Source organism: Nycticebus coucang, chromosome 9 (genome assembly GCF_027406575.1).
Source record: "Nycticebus coucang isolate mNycCou1 chromosome 9, mNycCou1.pri, whole genome shotgun sequence".
Taxonomy (NCBI): domain Eukaryota; kingdom Metazoa; phylum Chordata; class Mammalia; order Primates; family Lorisidae; genus Nycticebus; species Nycticebus coucang.
This window is the reverse complement of record NC_069788.1, coordinates 28,394,314-28,413,576: the sequence shown is the minus strand read 5'-3', so window position 1 is coordinate 28,413,576 and position 19,263 is coordinate 28,394,314. Positions and strand designations below refer to the sequence as shown.

The 19,263-nt window shown below is 37.4% G+C and overlaps 1 protein-coding gene across 3 annotated transcripts in view; it reads right to left on the bottom strand.

The window, feature by feature from the left end:
* PKHD1 (PKHD1 ciliary IPT domain containing fibrocystin/polyductin) overlaps positions 1-19,263 on the bottom strand; it is a 497,465-nt gene that overhangs the window by 157,038 nt on the left and 321,164 nt on the right. For all 3 annotated transcript variants that reach the window (XM_053602538.1, XM_053602539.1, XM_053602540.1), the window contains one exon: positions 6,455-6,592. In XM_053602538.1, the coding sequence (XP_053458513.1) occupies positions 6,455-6,592 (138 nt within the window). The remainder of the gene's footprint in view (positions 1-6,454; positions 6,593-19,263) is intronic.

Genomic DNA, 19,263 nt, shown 5'->3' with positions numbered 1-19,263 from the left:
AATCAGTTTTCTTGTCCTAGACAGACTGTAGAAATTGAAAATACTTTTGAGTTTTATGAGATGACCAATTTTTTCAAAGTTTTTCATTTGCTTTGCTCCTTTAATTAGTGGAGAAACATAATGTAGTCATTTAAACATTAACATTCTAATTTCTTCCACACAAATGTAGACATTTAAGTATGAGGAGACCAAATGTGTTACAAGAAAAAGGCATTGAACTGAAAGACAAACCTAGGTATTCTCATTCATTTATGCATATATTAGTTAGTAATTATTAGAATCCTACTACAGAACAGGTGCTAGGCTTTAAAATGTTCTGATGAAGTCTATCATTTAATAGAGAGAAGACAGTCACAGAAACATACCATTTCATAGCAATAAAATGAATGCAGCAATGACATTATGAATAAGCTGAATGGACCAGAAGAAAAGATACACTTGAAATCTGCTAAATGCAGACAGGAAAGAATTCACAGTAAAGGTAGTCCTTGGGCAAAGGCATCAAAAATGAGTATTTAAGGTAATGAAAATAACCCCCAATCCTGTTCCTATTCTTCACTTGCAATATAAGGTCTTGGAACAAATCAATAATCTCTCTGGGCCTGTTTCCTTATCAACAGTCAAACATGATGCACACAATCACAGAGGTCTGCAATATCATAGCTATGAATCTACTATTGGGGAATTTTTGAGAAGTTTTACAATAAGTTGCTAAACTAATATTATAATTCAGGTCACTGAAAATGCTATATTTATAAAAGTCCTCAGTTAATTTCTGTCTTGTTAAAGCCATACTCTAGAGATTATAACTAAATATCAACTTTCAGCAAAATTTGGACTTGTTTTTTCTTTAATAATCTGTAAAGCAACATTTCATGTCTTAAAATGTAACTTACATTATGAAACACATGATGTTCCCTATAAACATACTATTTTATTCATTATTTTTCAACTACAGTGGCTGCCTCTCTGCTTCACAAGTATGCAAAACAACTTCCTACTGTAGGACTTGACACTAGCTTTTCCTCTGGTCTGAACTTCTCTTTGCAAGTCTGACTTCTTCTTGTCTGTATGTTTTGAGGTCATACTAACATCAGAAATGTCTTTATGAAGTACCTTAATCTCTGGTGCCCAACATCCAAACTAGACCTCTCTTCAATTCATTTTTCTATTTAGTTTTCTTCAGAGTATGTATTGCCATCTAAATATATCTTGTGAATTTATTTTACTATTTCATTGCCTATTTCCTTCAACAAAACGATATAAGCAGAAATCTTATCTGTCTTGCTCACTGCTGAATATGCAAGTCCCAGGGAAAACGTCTGGCACTGAGTTGGCATTCAATGAAAGAGAAAGGGAAGAAGGGAAGAGGTCAGATAGAGATGGAGGAAGGGAAAAATGTATAAATGAAACTTTGAAAAATCATCGTATCAGAGGAATTAATTTCACCTTAATATCTATTTTTTCATTCCATAAACGAAAGCAAATTGCTCAAGAAAGAAATCCCATAGAGTTTTGAATATGGACAACTGTTCATTTTCAGCATGAGATTTGATATGTTCAATAATACCTCAGACTACGTTAAAGCTAAAAGAAAAGTTGTTAAATAATAGATAAATGATATTGAGCTTATTAAAAGTCACTGACCCCAAGCATCAATATTCCCTTTTTGTTTGTTCTACATATAAAGTAACATTTTGTGTCAAAACTATATTTATCAGCCATTATAGAAAACAAAGCCAGAATGAGATGGCCAATTTTCTTTGAGTTCTCCTTCTTTATTATAAATTACTTTTTCTGTTTCAATATATTTCATTTTCTTTTAATTTTAAGAGCTATTTCTCTTCCATTCTCATTCCTAAGATCATTTACCACTTCCATCCTTCAAATGGTCTGGTCTGCCTCAAAATTTCAACTTTGGTTATTTTTTCTTCTCTATTCCCAAACTCTGGTCAATTTTATTCATACCTTTGATTTCACATTTGGGCTGATGACTCTTTTCTATTTATAAATATATTTATATATATAAATTTTATATTATAATATATATTATGTATATATATTATATTATATTTATATAATATATATTATGTATAATGTATATATATAAACTTATATATACATATACTATATATGCATATATGTGTGTATACATGTAATACATACACATATAACACATATATGTGTATTATCATATACATGACACTCATGTATCTATATATGAAATATATATTATATATATATATATATATAGCACTGATCTTCTCTCATGGGGTCTTTCTTTCACAAATCTTCCTGTCCTTTTGGAGACATATTCTCTTTATGTTTTATGTGCTTTGTTCTGTAATAAATGTATGTTGACTGTGATTATTTAGTATTTGTGATCACTCCATCATCAGGTAGGCACCAGTGCTCATTCTTGGCACTGGAAGCCAAGAACCAGGGCACATTCATCTCTAAAGGGACCCCTCACATTCTTTTTCCATTTTAGAGAAAAGGATATAGACAGAGCTAGTTCCTCTAACTTGCCCAGGGTCACTCAACTAAAATTATATGGATAGGCTATTTCCCCATTGAAAGCTTTCAATTAAAGCTTAGATGTATCTTAAACAATTCTTCAAAATGGTCATTATTTTCTAGTGATTTTTATCTCCTTGATAGCTCTCTAATACATTCTTACTTCTTTAACTCCAGTACATTAGTTCAGTCCTTACAGAAGTATCCAAACTTTTTTTCTTTTTCTTCCATACATTGGAAGAATAAGAGATGCCTTAGGCCACACAGTACATACACAAAAACTAATAAAAGCTAATTAACAAAAACAAAAAGGTCTGTGTATACTTTTTGTGATATCTTGACACTGCAGGTAAGCAAAAAACTTTTCACAAAAACAATATGTGGCCCACAGGTCACAGATTGGACACCCCTGCCTTAAAATTTCTTTGCTGAAACATTTCAATATCCTTTTTACTGTGTACTGTGTTCCTTTCATATACATCCCCCACACAGGCAGGAATAATCTTTCTAAGACCACATCTAATCATATTACTTCCCTATTTAAAACTATCCGTGACCGTCCATTGCCTTTATAATAAAATCCAAATTTCACAACATCGGGGATAAGGCAAAGAAGCTTCATTGGCTACCACCATTCTATGCAAATCCTACAATTCAGACATACCCATTCCCTATAATTTCCTCAAGGTAGGATGCGTATCTGTAAACACATGCTTGTTCTCATCTTTTCCTTTATCTCTAAGCTCCCTCCAGTTTGAAAGATATGACCTTCCCATTGTGTTTTTACTTATTTGTCTCCTCTGTTTTATTGAGACACCTCTTGAAAGCTAGCATTCATGATTTCTATTTTTGCACACCCAGCATCTCACATGATATTTGGCACATGATAGGTACTAAGTAAATGCACGATGAATGAAAGAATGAATACACAAGTGAAATGCTTTAAGCTTATCTCAAGTGTATTATCAGACTAATGAGACAAGCACTGAACAAATAATAAAATTGAGTTTGGCATTTGTGATACAGCTGTAGCCCTCTGAGCAAAGCTTTGATCTTAAACTTCCTTTCTAATTTTACCATCCTATGTGTGATTCTGTTCTACTAAAAGTCGATTGATACCTTTGCCAGCACCAGTTGCCTTAAAAGCAGGGCCACCAAGAAATATAATTCCACAATGTTGGGACTTGGATCAAATGGCATCAGATAGCAGGCATATTCTGGCAGCACTCTGTGCCAGTGTCCACATCTATTAAGTTTGTTTATTAACTAGTCTTATTATCTATTTCATGTTGGGATTTCTTTAGGGTGTGGTAAAATTGGACAGATGGGTTGAAAGTCTTCCTTCAGGCATAATACACATAGGACTAGGCAGATGGGTTCCAATAAGCAACCTTTTGGCCTAGAACACATGGATGAAGCAGGGAGTAACAGAATACACCATTATCTAGTGATGGGTAAAAAATATAGTTAGAATAGAGAAATTTTGAAATGAGATTTGAAATGCATCAACTACAACTGGGAAGTGACACGGTGTCACTCCTCTTCAAAGGTACAGATTTTTTTCAGGCAACAAGCTATATATTACAGTAGTAAGTGGCCTCCGAAAGTTATGTATAACATTCAGAATGAGGAAATCTAACCACAGCAATAGAAGATGTTAATCTGCAATAAGTTTTTTAGTAATAAAAAGAAAGTTCAATTTTATTTAATAGTTATATTAATTAGACGAGGATTTTATAGACTATTAAAATAAATAGGCAAATGGTAGTAATCTGGGTGGAAAATCTCTGAATCCAGAAGGATTTCCCCAGTGTGAAAAGATATACTGACATAATAAAATAAAGAGATAAGTAAAAAATATTGTGCTTAAATTCCCCTAAAGCCTAAGGCAAAACAAAATAAGTCCTGCACAAGTGTACAATGCAGAGGTGTGTGTTTACAGCAGAACATACAACAGAGTGAAAGAGTGGAAAATATAGTTGGCAGGACTAACAACCTAAAATAAGGTAGATTAATCTTTGGCTGTATTAATACAAGTATTAATAAGGTAGATTAATCTTTGGCTGTATTGATACAAGTATTAATAAGGTAGATTAATCTTTGGCTGTATTGATACAAGTATTAATAAGGTAGATTAATCTTTGGCTGTATTGATACAAGTATTGTATCATGCATGGCACCTGGAAGCTGCTATGCTGGAGAGCTTCTACAGCCTCTTCCATTTCTAAACTCTGCCTTGTCTACCCTGCCCAGAGCCCCAGGATGCTGCTGATGTATTTCTACCATATCAGTGAGTTCTCCTCTACTCTGACTTCCATTTGGGTGTGCCAAATGATAACATGAGCAGAAGACAGGAGGGAGGCAAGAGAGTGAGGTCAGGATATTTATTCCCCTGGTTCCCTCCTTGTAGTGACTAAGTCTCAGCCACAGAAAGGCTGTGCTTCTGTCTGGCAACCATCTGCAGGAAACCAGAAAAGTGGCCAAAAAGATGGAATCTGAGAAGCTAAGCTGGAGTAATACAGTTGACTCTCTTTGCCCAGCCCACGTTCTTTCCCCACACACTTTCCATGATTATCTAGTTAAATTTTCTCCATGGTTGTAAGGATGTTTATTGCAAAAAATTCTGGGAGAGGTAGTAACACTTTGACAATAAGTGTCATTATGTTGTTAGAGGCAAGTTTACTTCTATGTTGTTTCCGTCAATGATTCTTTTAAAGTTAAAATTTTCTAGGTTTATTTCCTTGTATCCCATTAAAAAAAAAACTGTTAGAATTATAACTGAGGCAGAACAGATTTGAGAGAATAACTCTTGCTGTTGTCCAGATTGCTGGCTCTCTGACAATCAAGCTTGTAGCATCAAATCCCCATCTCTGCATTTGGCAAACAGTGACAGGTGGACCCTCTTCATCCCTGCAGACCTCCCTGTCCACCTCTGGATTCCAGTAATGACTTCATTTTCTTTCCCCTTTACAACAAGGGGTAGTAAGAACCCAAATTTCTTAGCCCCGAGATATGCCCCATCTCATTTGGATTTTTATAAATAGTTCCTTCATGTAAACCTCGAGTTGACAGATTCATATGATGTCCATTTCCTATAGGCACCCCGACAGATAAACTAACATTTATTGAACACCTATTATATCCCAAGCACTCAGTTACAGTTAATGATTTCAACATCCCTCTGAGAAAGGTTCTATTTTTAACACGTGTATGCTGCAAATGAAGAAATGAAGGGGCCCAGAGGTTGACTTGCTTAAGGTCAAACATCAAGTAAGTGACGGAGGTAGATTGGGGCCCGACCATCTCACTTAGAGCCCTGATTTCCAGTGCTACACTCATCTCACTGTTCAGAAAAGGTCAGATCCCACCTGGGAACAGTATTTTCACCCAGGCTGTCAGAAAAATTACACAAAGTTGTGCTTATAGGCAATGCCAGGAAGAATGAGGGGATTTTGTAACTCTGAGAAATAGTAGACTGCAAATTAGGAAAGTCTTTCTGAAAAGCTATTCGGCAGTTATGGATCAAGGACCCTAAGTCTGGTTTCCCAGGGAACTAAGTTAAGGCAATGATTGAAATCCTATTGTGAGTTACTTGATCAGAAAATATCAAATCTATCCTATGATATCTTCTGAAAGAGTGAGCTACAGGTATATTATAAAGGGAGAATTGATCTAAAACCTGAAGGAGCATAAACAAGTCTGCAAAGGACAGCAACATAAGCACCATGGGACCAGAGACGCAGCCTGCTGGCAGTGCGTGAGCATGGAGAATGACCGACATAACTCACCTCTGGCCACCTCTGAAGCTTGCCAAGGCAGAGCTTCACTAGTAAACTCACTATTAAGCAACTGACTTGATAATACCACCCATTTCCCAGAGCACTTTCTCCCAGAGTGTAATTCCCAACACACTCTCTATACTTGTGCCTTTACTCACCAACTTTCAGCTCCCCGCCTGCAATGACCATGCACGCCACACTCAGAACATTGCTTCTGTCCACAGGGAAATCTAAAGTCCCCATCACATAGAGGCCTCTGAGGAATGGAAGGTCTGTATCCACAAGGACAGTCCTGTCTGCGGAAGAAAAAGAAATTGCTCAGATAAGTGAGTAAAAGAATAATGAGTAAAAGAACCACTTTCTTTCTTCTCATAACTTATCCTGGTGTTCTAGAAGTTCAAGAGCTGCGTACACTACTACCTATGCCAGCCCAGATACAGAAACTGAAAGAACAAATACTCTGCCAAAGGCTAAGCCTTACTGAAAGGAAACAAAAGCCATGATTAATAAACACTGTCATTGCTTAACACATCAAGTGTTATGGTCAAAATGCATTGCTTATGTACCATACAGTTGCCCTAAGCCGACTGCAGTGCAGACACACAGATCAAATGAGCCCCCTGCCCTTTGTCCCTGTTCTTCACTTTTGGTTCTAATTTAAGGGAGACATAGAACAGTAAATATACTATGACCTTGACCAACAAAGGCAGCATATTTGGCTATGAATCCTAGCTCTGCTCTGAGTAGCCATGCAGGCCAACAACTTTTTCTCTCTGCGCCTGTTATCTCATCTGTAGAATGGGGATAATAATAAAGGTATCTGCCTCATCCACAGAATTTTTATGAGGATTAAATGAGTTAAAAGATCTAAAATGCACATTCAATACTAGTAAGCCATCTGCAATTCACTAACTTACACTGCGTAAGGCAAAGTCCATGTGCTTACTCAGTAAATGCTGGATATTAGCATTACCTGCACTGCTGTCCATTAGCATGGCATAAATAGAGCTCACTGGGAAACTGAAAACTGTTATTCTTCATCCCCCCTTCCATAAAAGTTGTTTCAATATAACTTGACAAGAAAAACATCATACATTTTGTCTAACTATAGAGTAATATATGAATAAAATATTCTCATTTACTTACTTACTTTTCATTGGTGAAGATTCATTGAGGTTGCAGAGAACCAGGTTACACTGATTGCATTTGTTAGGTAAAGACCCTCTTATGGTTGTGTCTCACCATTTAGAACAGTAAATATTTCATTTCATGAAAGCATTAAGTGTTAATTTCTGAAGCGTGTTAGTAATTCAATATAATTAAAAATATCAAATAATAAAGGTTCCTGCTTTAATATCAAATAGTATAATCACTGACACATACAAAGAGATTTTCAAAGAATTCTTTTGTGGGCATAATCTTTCATTCTAGGAAAGAATGCACCAAGCTGTTCTTAAGCTCCTGTCCAAACAAGTTAATTTATCATGTCCTTGCCTGCTTCCCTAGTTATCAGACCTACTATGTTCTCCTATGGCAGAGACTCTAAGGTTGTAAACCAACATTTCTCTTTTTCTCTCGTAGTCACAGCCTACAATTTCCATGAAGCCATGTGTCTGAGCTATAGCCTATAATATATAGGCAGAATTAAAGCATGACGTCTCTGGGTGGTCCATAGTTTTTGCACGCCTCTCCCTCCCCTCTTCTCTCATTTGGATCTGGCTTGGTGGTTCTCAGAGCATAGCAGAGGTCCATTAGGATGCAGTGCCAGCTTTAGTTCTGTTAGTAAGCTATTCCCTCCCCTTAGTGGCTCCCCCACTCCTCCTGGGGAAACAGCCTTCCTCTTTCATGACCAATGACACTTTGCACACATTCCTATCTGAGCACTACAACACATTATTCAAATATATACACACAGTGTGTGTAAGAAGGTATCTGTCAATGGGCTGATCCTCAGTGTAATTATGTCTTTCTCTCCCACTGTTACTTCCTCAAGGGAAAAGACAATCTTTCCATTTTTTTAAATCCTTAGGGTTTATTGTAATGTTGAAGATAAAAACACTGAATAAATGTTGCCTACATCTGTTGAGTTCAATTCCCTACATACCTTAATTTTGTGAATTTGTGAGTGACTAATACAAAATGAATGACAAGGCTACACAGGTGAAAAAAATATATATATGTATATATATATCAATCTCATTTCTGGTACTTTTCTTTTTATTATTATTATTATTATTATTAGGGATTCACTGAGGGTACAAAAAACCAGGTTACACTGATTGCATTTGTTAGATAAAGACTCTCTTATAATTGTGTCTGAACCCCAAAAGGTGCACCACTTTTCAAAACATTCAAACAAAGGAGTAAAATACCTAGACAATGTTCTAGGTTTAGCATATATTTTGTGAGTTCAAGACTTTAAGATGAAAATTATTTTTTAAAAATATCCTTTAAAATAAGAGTTTTTAAATAGTCTTTATAAATAAGAGTTTTAGACCAGGCATGGTGACTCATGCCTGTAATCCTAGCACTCTAGAAAGCTGAAGTGGGAGGATCCCTTGAGGTCAGAAGTTTAAGGCCAGTCTGAGCAAGAGTGAGATCCCCTTCTCTATTAAAAATAGAGAAAATTTCCCAGGCTTCGTGGCATGTTGGCTATAGTCCCAGCTACTAGGAATCTGAGACAGAAGGATCGCTGATGCCAAGAGTTGAGGTTGCAGCAAGCAATGATGACACCACTGCAGCCCAGCAGAGAGACAGAGAGAGACTCTGTCTAAAAAAAAAAAAAAAAGAGTTCTATACAAATAGTTTTTGACTATTCCAATCTATGGCCCATTCTCCAGTGTTAAGCTGTTGAACTTGATTGTATAAAACAATAAAATTTGTTCAATAAATGCTTGCTCTCATCCAGAGTATTCACATATACACATAAATGTATGATAGCAGGTGATTTTGTTTTTGAACATGCTTTGTGGCTAATATATGACATGTACACACAATTTAAAATTTATCCCTTTGTTCTTTACCACATACCCTCTTAGGAGAAATATTTCCTTTTAATTGCCCTACTGACTCCAAATATATCAACAAATTTCCCATGAATCACAGACTATTTATTTTAATCCCCAAGTACAGAGACTATACCTTATTTTCTCATTCTTATTTTATTGGGACCTAGAACACTGTCTAGCACATAGTGGGTGAAGAAAATAACATCAAACAACGCAAATGCACATGCATACACATACAATTCAATAGCTAGCATAGGACAAGTATTAGGATGAAGACAAAAGTAGAAACACAGCTCAGATGTCTTCTGTGCCACACTTTTCACTTATAAACTTCCTGCATCCATCTGTCCACCTCTTCTTTTTCTTTCCTTTCCTTTCTCACAATGTACCAAATTTTATTAGGTGGTGAGAATTCAAAGATGAGTGAGAGATGTTTCCTATCATCAGATGAAGACAGATAGATACACAAATAAATATGATATACTCCTTAACTATATTATAAAGGTTGACTTTATCTTCACTCCTTGCTACTTCAAACTGGAAAGTCTATGAATCTGCCTATAAAAATAAAATTCAGATAAAATGGAAAAACCAGACACCTTATGGAAATTTTTATAAATAAATTCCCCCCGTATCAACTTAAAAGAGATTTCAGCTCTAGCTGCTAGTGACACAAAGAGTTTACCATAAAGTTGCCTTCAGAGTAGCTTACCTGCAGGTCCACACTCACTAGCCCTCAGCCATAATGACACAGAGCTTTTCCCTCTTTTCCAGGTATAGAAAGTTGGTACCATAAGCCACAATCTCTAGAAGTAGCAACCTTTCCATAAAATTACTCAAGATTTCTCAAAGTAATAACTCAGAAATGGTATTTGTACAACCCACATCATAAACATAACTGATGGATCATCTTTAATTTAACCATGGCACAGTGCTTTTCACCTTGTCCTGCCTTGGCCACAGCTATTCCATCCTATTTTGCCAATGACCAATCTATCCTACTTGAGAGAATGATCACTAGCATATGGAGGGAACCATCTGGAATTTCTGTTGCTCAATGGGAGGCTGATGGGGAAGCTGATCTGGAAAGAGGCTCCAAAAAGAATTAATGAGTTCCAGATGTAATTAAAGACTGCTTTTTCCCCCCATAGGGGCTCAGGACCAGCCATGGGGTGGTGCCTCTTGGTTCCGAATTACACCCTCTAACCACTTGTTCATCCATCAAACACTAAACACCCACCATCTTTATCCTAGTATCTTTTACCAAGCAGTGTTTTTTGTTTTCTAAAAGTATTATGTTTTGACAATTAGAAGAAAAAAGCCTTAGAAATACTGTTGGGAAAATTAACTCTAAGGTGAATCTCCTTAATTTCTCTGTGCACTAAATGCAACAACAGCAAAAATGACAACACAGAAGATTCGGTCTTTTATTACAAAAGCAGTAGTGACTCTTAAGACCACAAAACCTGACCCAAACTGAAAGACAGATGTCTCTGACAAAGGGCTAGAGCTTCTTTTGTATCAGGAACAATTTGACTACCACAGTTACAAAGCATTCCACATAATTGCAACATTGGATTTAAATTCACTTCTTTTTCCTAGCTAACTTAGGGAATCAAGGTCAATGCTCACCATTGTGGAGCATTCCAAGGGTCTAACACTTGTCTAAATCCTGTAGAAATGAGATCAAGGGCAAAGGGCACAAATCCTGGGAATACTGATGGGGTCACATGAAGAAGCATAATTTAGGTCAGGCAGACCCACTGCTTGTATGGTACACACTGTGTTAGGCCCCATAACTTAGGTGGTGAAGACAGCTCCCACTACAACCCTGCTATTGTCAGGAACCCAGCCTATACCAACTTTGGGCAGTTCAGACGTCTGACTGAGAGCAATGGCATGCAGAGGCAGGGCAAGACGTACAAGGACTGGTTGTGAGTTTGTTATTTCCCTGTATCGTCTATCATTAATGGATTTGTTTCTCCATTCAGCCTTGGCCTTAATATTTTCCTATAAATATGTGAACCAAAGACAAAGTAAATTTTAATGTCACTTGAATCACTATTAAATGATCTAATTTTCCATTTTTAAAAGAGTATTTTTAGCTCAAAAGTGACTACTTTAGCTACTTTAAATATACATTTTATGCAGTGATTGGTGGTGTTTTCTTTCCTTCGTGGTCTTATTTAATTTTCAGAGAATCTAACAACTTATTCCACTAGTCTATCATAATTTATAAAGATGGATGATATACCCAAGCAAAGTACTCCTGAAATAGAATGGAAGCTTGCATACATAAACAGTTCACAGGGATGAAAGATTAATGTGATTGGAAATTAGTGCCAAGTAGACTAACTTACTGAGATGGCATTCACTTCTCAAGTTTATTCTCTTGTAGAAAATGCTGAACAAAGAAGAGCTAGAAGATAAGGATGCTTTCCCTCTATAAACAAGCACTTTACACAGCTGCCAACTGCACAGCCTGCCTTTTTTATCAAACCACACCGGTGATTTCTTTGTTCTATCCTGCCTATCATTGTTTTTTTTGAACTGGTCTTAAAAATAGGCAGAAAAGGCAGTTTTCAAAGTGCCCAGAGGCCCATGATTCAAGACTAAATGCCAGTTTCCTAACACCTTGAAGAAAAACCATCTGCATGCCTGGGGTGGAGTGTGTGTGTGTGTATGTGTGTATGTGTGAGAGAGGGAGGGAGGGAGAGGAGAGGGGAGAGAAAGGGAGGGGAAAAGAGGAAAATCGCTTTTCTCATTCTCACCTGGTGGGAAGAGGCCTATTTAAACTTTGGATAATCAATTCCCCTCCCGCTCCCCACAAACACTCTCACTGGTGTCTTTCTCAATCACACACAGACGCATAATTCCCATAGTAGAATCAACATTTTAAATTATGATATTTTAATTGATCAATAAAATGTTTAACATACAATGTTTATTTCTTCCTCTAGTCTACACCATCTGTTCTTCAAAAATATTTTGAATCTATTTAATAAGGAAGGTTTTTAAGTACCAAATCTATCAGATCAATCCTCTGCATCTCAAATTCTGAAAGGAAAATACCAGAAGGTGCTGCTGTTTTCATAAAAATAGAAAAGAATCAGTGCCTTCTCTCATCTCAGCTTTCTTTCTGATTGCTGTTTTTAATCTAGAGATGGTGTTATTCTGCTGGTCTTTCCCCAAGACCTCAAAGAATCCAGAGTGAATAACTTAGCATTGCTATTTAAAATAAGGAGCATGGTAGTAATGTGCTTGCTCAAATGGTTCAAGTCTAAAATTAAAAAAAAGAAAAAAAAAGACCTTGCAATCACCAAAAGACCTAAAAATGAAGAATATGTATTTTCACAATAAATCTGAGGTCAGGTGTTAAACTACAGTCTGTCACCTACTTCATTACTTTTGTACATTGTTAATGAATCCCAACTAACTTGAAGTTTGGGATTAAAAAGTCTTTCTCCACACATGCCAGGGTCTAAGTGGCTCTCCAGCCCCCTTCGTTTCTCAGCTGTGCTTCCATTCCCTCCAGGCTCTCCTCACCTCACTGGTATGTGATCATGTACAGAAATAATGCTTCGCTGGGATGAGAGTAAAGATGAGGTGAAATAGCACGTACCCAAGCACTACAGTGCCTGCCACATGACAACTATTCAATTACCAGCTATCACTTTCATATGCCCAACATCTATTTTTGAGAGCTCACTATATACCTGTCACTTCATTTTTGTATGAACCAAAAAGACACAGCCCCTGACCTCATTAAACCTACAATTTTGTGGATGAAAATAGGCATCCATGCACAATTGTCCAAATAACTATGTAGGTGCAGATTGGTAAGAAGAATGGAAGAACATAGCCTTCCTGGCATTCTCTCAGTTACTGTGCCAAGACACTTACATTCCACATTTACCAAGTTTCACGTATATCCTTGTAAGATGCACCACTGGTGTAATCCCACCAATCCCCCTACCTCTACCCACCTCCCCCTCCCTCCCCTCCCTTTCCCCCTTCCCCCTATTCTTAGGTTATAACTGGGTTATAGCTTTCATGTGAAAGCCCTAAATTAGTTTCATAGTAGGGCTGAGTACATTGGGTACTTTTTCTTCCATTCTTGAGATACTTTACTAAGAAGAATATGTTCCAGCTCCATCCATGTAAACATGAAAGAGGTAAAGTCTCCATCTTTCTTTAAGGCTGCATAATATTCCATGTTGTACATATACCACAATTTATTACTTATCATTTCTGTTTTTAATTAATTTCCTCCTTCCTCAACCATCCTATCCCAACCTTCTCTCTGCTCCACTGTCCTAGATATAGTTTCCCCTGCAAACTTAGCCCCCTAAAATAGGCCATACACTTTCACCGTTCGCCCTTGTAGCCCTGTAGGCTTGGGAACCTGGGACGGTCTGGGTATTAAGAAATTGAAGCTCAGGTGAAGAGACAGAGTGATGTGAGTAGAGACCAGCACTGCATTTGGCAAAGGTTTTTTGGCCATTCTCTGGCTGTTTATATTCTGAATGTTTTGCCTCATTATTATAAAAGAATCAAAATATAATCTTGGTAGAAAAAGACAGACTTCAAATTTTCCCTTAAAATTATGTCAATAGATCTTTTCCTGAGGTAGAACCATCCTTGCATTTCTAGGATCAAATGCTATTTAATCATTATTTACCATTCTTTTAGATGCAGAGGTCCTCAAACTATGGCCTGCGGGCCACATGAGGCGGTGTGATTGTATTTGTTCCCGTTTTGTTTTTTTACTTCAAAATAAGATATGTGCATTGAGCATAGGAATTTGGTCATAGTTTTCTTTTTTTAACTATAGTCCGGCCCTCCAACAGTCTGAGGGACAGTGAACTGACCCCCTGTTTAAAAAGTTTGAGGACCTCTGTTAGAGCATGGGTACATTTGATTTGCTAAGACCTCTCATAGTTGTCAATTAGATTAGCTGCTAATTTTCTTTCTTTATGCTATCTTTTTCTAATTTTAGAATCAATTCTACAGCCTTAAGAATGAATTAGGAAGCTTTCAATCTTTGTGTGGGTTGTAAAAGTATTCATAATAGGGTGATTTGTGTCCCTTAAAGGTATATTTTGCATTTTTTGAGAAGCATCCTGTGTGATCTGAGAAGTAGGTGGGTTATGGATCCACTTTGGAAATCAACTGACCTAGGAAATCCTCCCACTTGTGCAATGAGGCACAGATATTTTTTCTGTGAAAAATTGAGGGGAAAGATGAAGTATTCATCAGCAAGATAGTAGCTCAATAAGTCATATAACTTTCCTATTCTTGGATACTCTACAGTCACCAAAAGGATGGAACAGTTTTGTCTCTACTGATTTAACAGAATCTCCACCTCTGATATATTGGTAATTTTTTTAAGTCACAAATGAATACTTAGAACATACTTTTTTCATTGCTAAACTGAGAAACATCTTTACATGGCATATAAGAGCCCTAGTGTTAAACTATTGGGTCAAAATTATGTTCCTCTACCAATCAGCTTTATGATTGCCTCTTCAGGAGCCTGATAAGAGAGACAGGAACAGGGCCTCACAAGGTGGTTATGAAGACTCCACAGTGAATTCATCTACAATGCTTGGGATGGAAACTGACACATAGCATTTAAAACTTCAGTTTTAAATTTAGTTTCACATTGAGAAAGTTTTAAATTATATAAACATATTAAAAAGAACAATGTAATTCAAATTAAGAATAGTAGTTATCCAAGGGAGGGCAAAAAGAAAGAGCTAAAACTTCTTGACTATCTTGCTTTGTATGTTTTTACATTAATTATTTTGGACAGGAAAAAAATGTATTGTTTTAAAATTTTTTTTAAAAATACCATTGCAGAAATCTAATACTGATTGCAAAGATGTCCAATCATTATATAGAATCAGGTACATAGAACAAACAAGGGAAGTACTGGACCTTCGTTTAGGTCCTACCTTGTGTTGCCTTATGTCAATATCTACATGACTTATTCCCTTTGGGGGCTCAAAAAATTAAATTTGAATACCTCTACTATTTCCTGCATCGTTTTGTGCTAATAATGTTTTATAGCCTTCTAATTTTAACCCAGCCCCTCTGATCCCTATTACTCAAGTAACCTGGGATCTCATAAAGGCAAAGCAGCAGGAAGCCAGTTTGGATAGAGCAGCAGGAATGATAGACACCTGGATTCAAACCCTACTCAGCCACTTCCCAGCTGTGGGGCCCAGTGAACATAACCCACTAAGCCAAGGATTTTCAAAAGTGCAGTCCACGGATACCCTATTTTGGTGTGACTTGCAACGTTGGTCCAAAATACAGATTACATTAGGTGAGATCCCACCAAATGCCCCTTCCTCACGCCACCCATCACCCTTCTCTCTTCCCCTCCTTTCTCCCTCCTCACCCCTTCCCCTTGCTAGATTATATTTCTATTTGATCATTCGTATGAGTTCCTAAGTGTTTATGTATTGGTTTCTTAATCTATGGAGTACATTGGATACTTCTTTTTTCCATTCCAATTCAAGGATATATTTCAAAATAACTAAGAGTAAATTTTAAATGTCTTACCACAAAATGTAAGTGAGGTGATGGAGATGTTAATCAGTTTGATGTATGCATTCCACAGTGTATATCAAAGTATCCCATTGTACCCCATAAATGTATATGTTATGATTTTAATTAAACATTAATAAAAAAAGAAAATGCAGATCACTAGTATTTTTAAATCTTCTCAGTTGATTCTTATGCAGGTTAATTTTAACATCCTCAGCTCTCAGCCTTGGTTTCCTTGTGTGTCAAATTTGGTACCAATGTCACAGTATCTTGATGAAGCTTTAGTGAGAGAAATATTTAACACAGTGCAAGGTACATTAGAAAACTGAACTCTCATTGTAATAATGGGTATATTGTTAGTATCACCATGCTCTTAATTACTACTGTTCCCATGAAGGTTCTAATATCTCCTCACTATGTCATAGCCTTGTGTTGCCTTATATCAATATTTACATGACTTTTTCCCTTTCCGGGCTCAAAAAATTAAATTTGAATACCTCTACTATTTTCTGCATCATTTTGTGCTAATAATGTTTTATGACCTTCTGTTTTTAACCCAGCCCCTCTGATCACTTTACATAAGTAACCTGGGATAAAGGCAAGTACAGAACTTGGCCTGAATTTCTGGCATGGTCTTTATTAATGCATTGCGATTTGAGTTTGCCTGTGCTGGGAGATGGCAGAATTTGAACAGGAAAGGAAGATACTGGAATAGCAGAGCTTATAAAAATCAGGGTTAATGTTTTCCTATCTGGGTAAGGCTTGTGCTAAACATGATGTGGAGAAGAAAAAAAAAACCTATGTTATCAGTAACATCTATTTTCTAGTAACTGCCCAGTCTCTCTCTTGTCTTTGTTACCTGAAAATCCTTAGCATGAAGCTACATGAGCCTTTGGTACTGGTTGTCCTTTTCTTTTGGGAAAAAAAAAGTCTGTATTTCTCACAGACCTTTGGAGAATAGGCTCATAACCATACTTAATATATAAAAGCTGTGATTTCTGTGCAAACCGCTGCCTTTCCAGAAAACTGTAAATGCCCTCTTTAGCAGTTTAAATTCCTTTAACTATTTCCTTCCTGTTCCATTTGAACTGGGAGGCCAGCCTGCTCTGCCTAAAGCCATAATGTAAGAAATATTAAAAGCCTTTTTAATTTATTCAGACTGGCTAGAGAGCACCACTTGCATGCCAGGTGCATACACCAGGAAGCCAAGTGTTACTCCCCTGTTCCCTCAGCCACAGATAATTTCCTCCTAAGATTTAGGCCTAGCCCTGCAAACAGTAAAACGTGGGCTGCTTCGCAGTAGCCAGTGTTGCCGCTCCAAGCCAGCTCCAGCATTTATTCATTTACACTCTTCCTTTTACAGTTTTGTGGGGGGGGAAGGAAATAAACAAAGACAGGTGCATCCACACTATACAAATGAGAAAGGGCAACCTCTGAGAATGTTGCACGGCAAACAGAAGATCCACAGCTGCTCAGGAGCTAAAACCACAGGAGGTTTGTGAAGCTCCTAGATGCTGAGCTGCAGGAGGCCCCCAGGCTGCGGAGGCAGTAAATCCCCAGAGAGCTCTAAACTCCTCACTGGCAAGCCACCGGGCCCATCCCTTCCTCAGGTGCTGAGCCACGGGAGGCCCATCAACTGTTCAGGTGGAAGGTGGGGAGAGAAGGAGGAAGTGAGCTGTGTGGAGGAGCTGGAATGAAAGGCCACCAGCTCCCTAGGGGAGAAGGAAATGAGAGGCGCCTGTTGGGAATAGTAGAGTTCAAAGAACTCCATTAAGGAAAGGAATGAATCCACTCTCTCTTGCTTAGTGCAGCTTCTTACCTGCAGGCAGGTGCGGCTCACAGCGTAAATTTCTGACCCAGGGATTCTAAATAGATGCTGGTGGAGAATGATCCCCAGACCACCAGGACTGGCCCACAAGATCAGCAGCTCCTACTCAGTTGCTAAGGTTCTTAGGGACTAACCACCATCCAGCCATCCCTTGATTTCCAAGAGTGTCAATGTGACAGTGACCTCTCCCCCTGCCGTTTCCAAAATCCCTACAGAAACTTTAGCAGGGGCTCAGTGGTTAGTGCCTGCATCTTACGTTTCATTTATTCACTTTGGCTCTGGTCGAGTTTTACCGTAGGCCAAACCCTGTGCTTTGCATTCGAAATATAAAATGTCAAATAAGATAGAACGTTTGTTCTTGAGGTGACACAAACACAAATAACAATTACAGAATAAGGGTATATGACAAAAAATATGTTCAAGGTGTTGTAGGAACTCAGGGAGATGGGAATTAAATGGGGATTCAAGGACTCTTTCTAGAAGAGGTGATACTAAGTTGAGTGTTAAAGGACAAAAAGGAATAGGGCAGAGAAGATGAAGGAAAAAGAAAGAAGAAATGAGAAAAGCCTAGGCAGTGCGAAGAGCAAGGAAAATGACTGGAAAGGAGGAACACTTGATTCCACCCAATAACACTAGTGGATGAGTGTAATGGGGCAGCCAGGCCCGCAGGGGGCATAGTGTACCATAAGGCTACACCACAAAAGATCCCACAGTTCAAACACACAAGTTTGAAATCAACCTCAAAAGCTTTGAGAAGCCTCCCAAATATCGTACAACATCACAGCACAAGATGAAGGCCTCAAAAAAATTAAAACTTATTTTTGACAATTAGGTTTTTGAAGGTTTCCGTAAAGGTGAACCGATTTCCAATTTAAAATAAAAGAAAAATAAAATCCTTTTGGATTCATAGTCTAGCCTCAGCTCTGGTTCCTAAAGTCCAATTTCTATTTTATATTTTGTCATTTAGTTTTGAAATCTTATGCAAAACCATGCAGGAATATAATGATGTGCGCTATATACTACATATAACACATTTTACAAATACGTGTCTTTGAAGAAGACTTACTTTAGTCAATAAACACTAATATAAGTTTTACTACCACATCAGTGTCCAATTTTAACCATATTTTCCCTATATTACTTACTTACAAATTTATTCATAAATTGGTAATTGTATACATGTACCACAATGCTAAGGTAACAAATATTAACGTACTAAAATAACAAATGTTACCTGCATAATAAAACATATCCAAAGAGAAGTTTTGCATAAGGTTCTAATGTTTCCAATCTGCTCTCCAATGGGTCATCTTTCACATTCCACTGTGGAAGCCCCCACATGCATGAGATGGCTGGTGAACACCTGTTTCCCGCTACCCTACACTCTGCGTATTTGCACGGAGGAGTCAGTGTGCCTTTCATTAAACCAAATCAACTAAACAAAGAGAAACAGAGACAAAGGCATTCATTATAGATGGCAGTGAGATAATACACCCAAGTTCATGTGGGGGCCATGTAGTCAATAAGAAGTTGAGGCTATAGGCTTGGTGCCCATAACACAGTGGTTATGTCACCA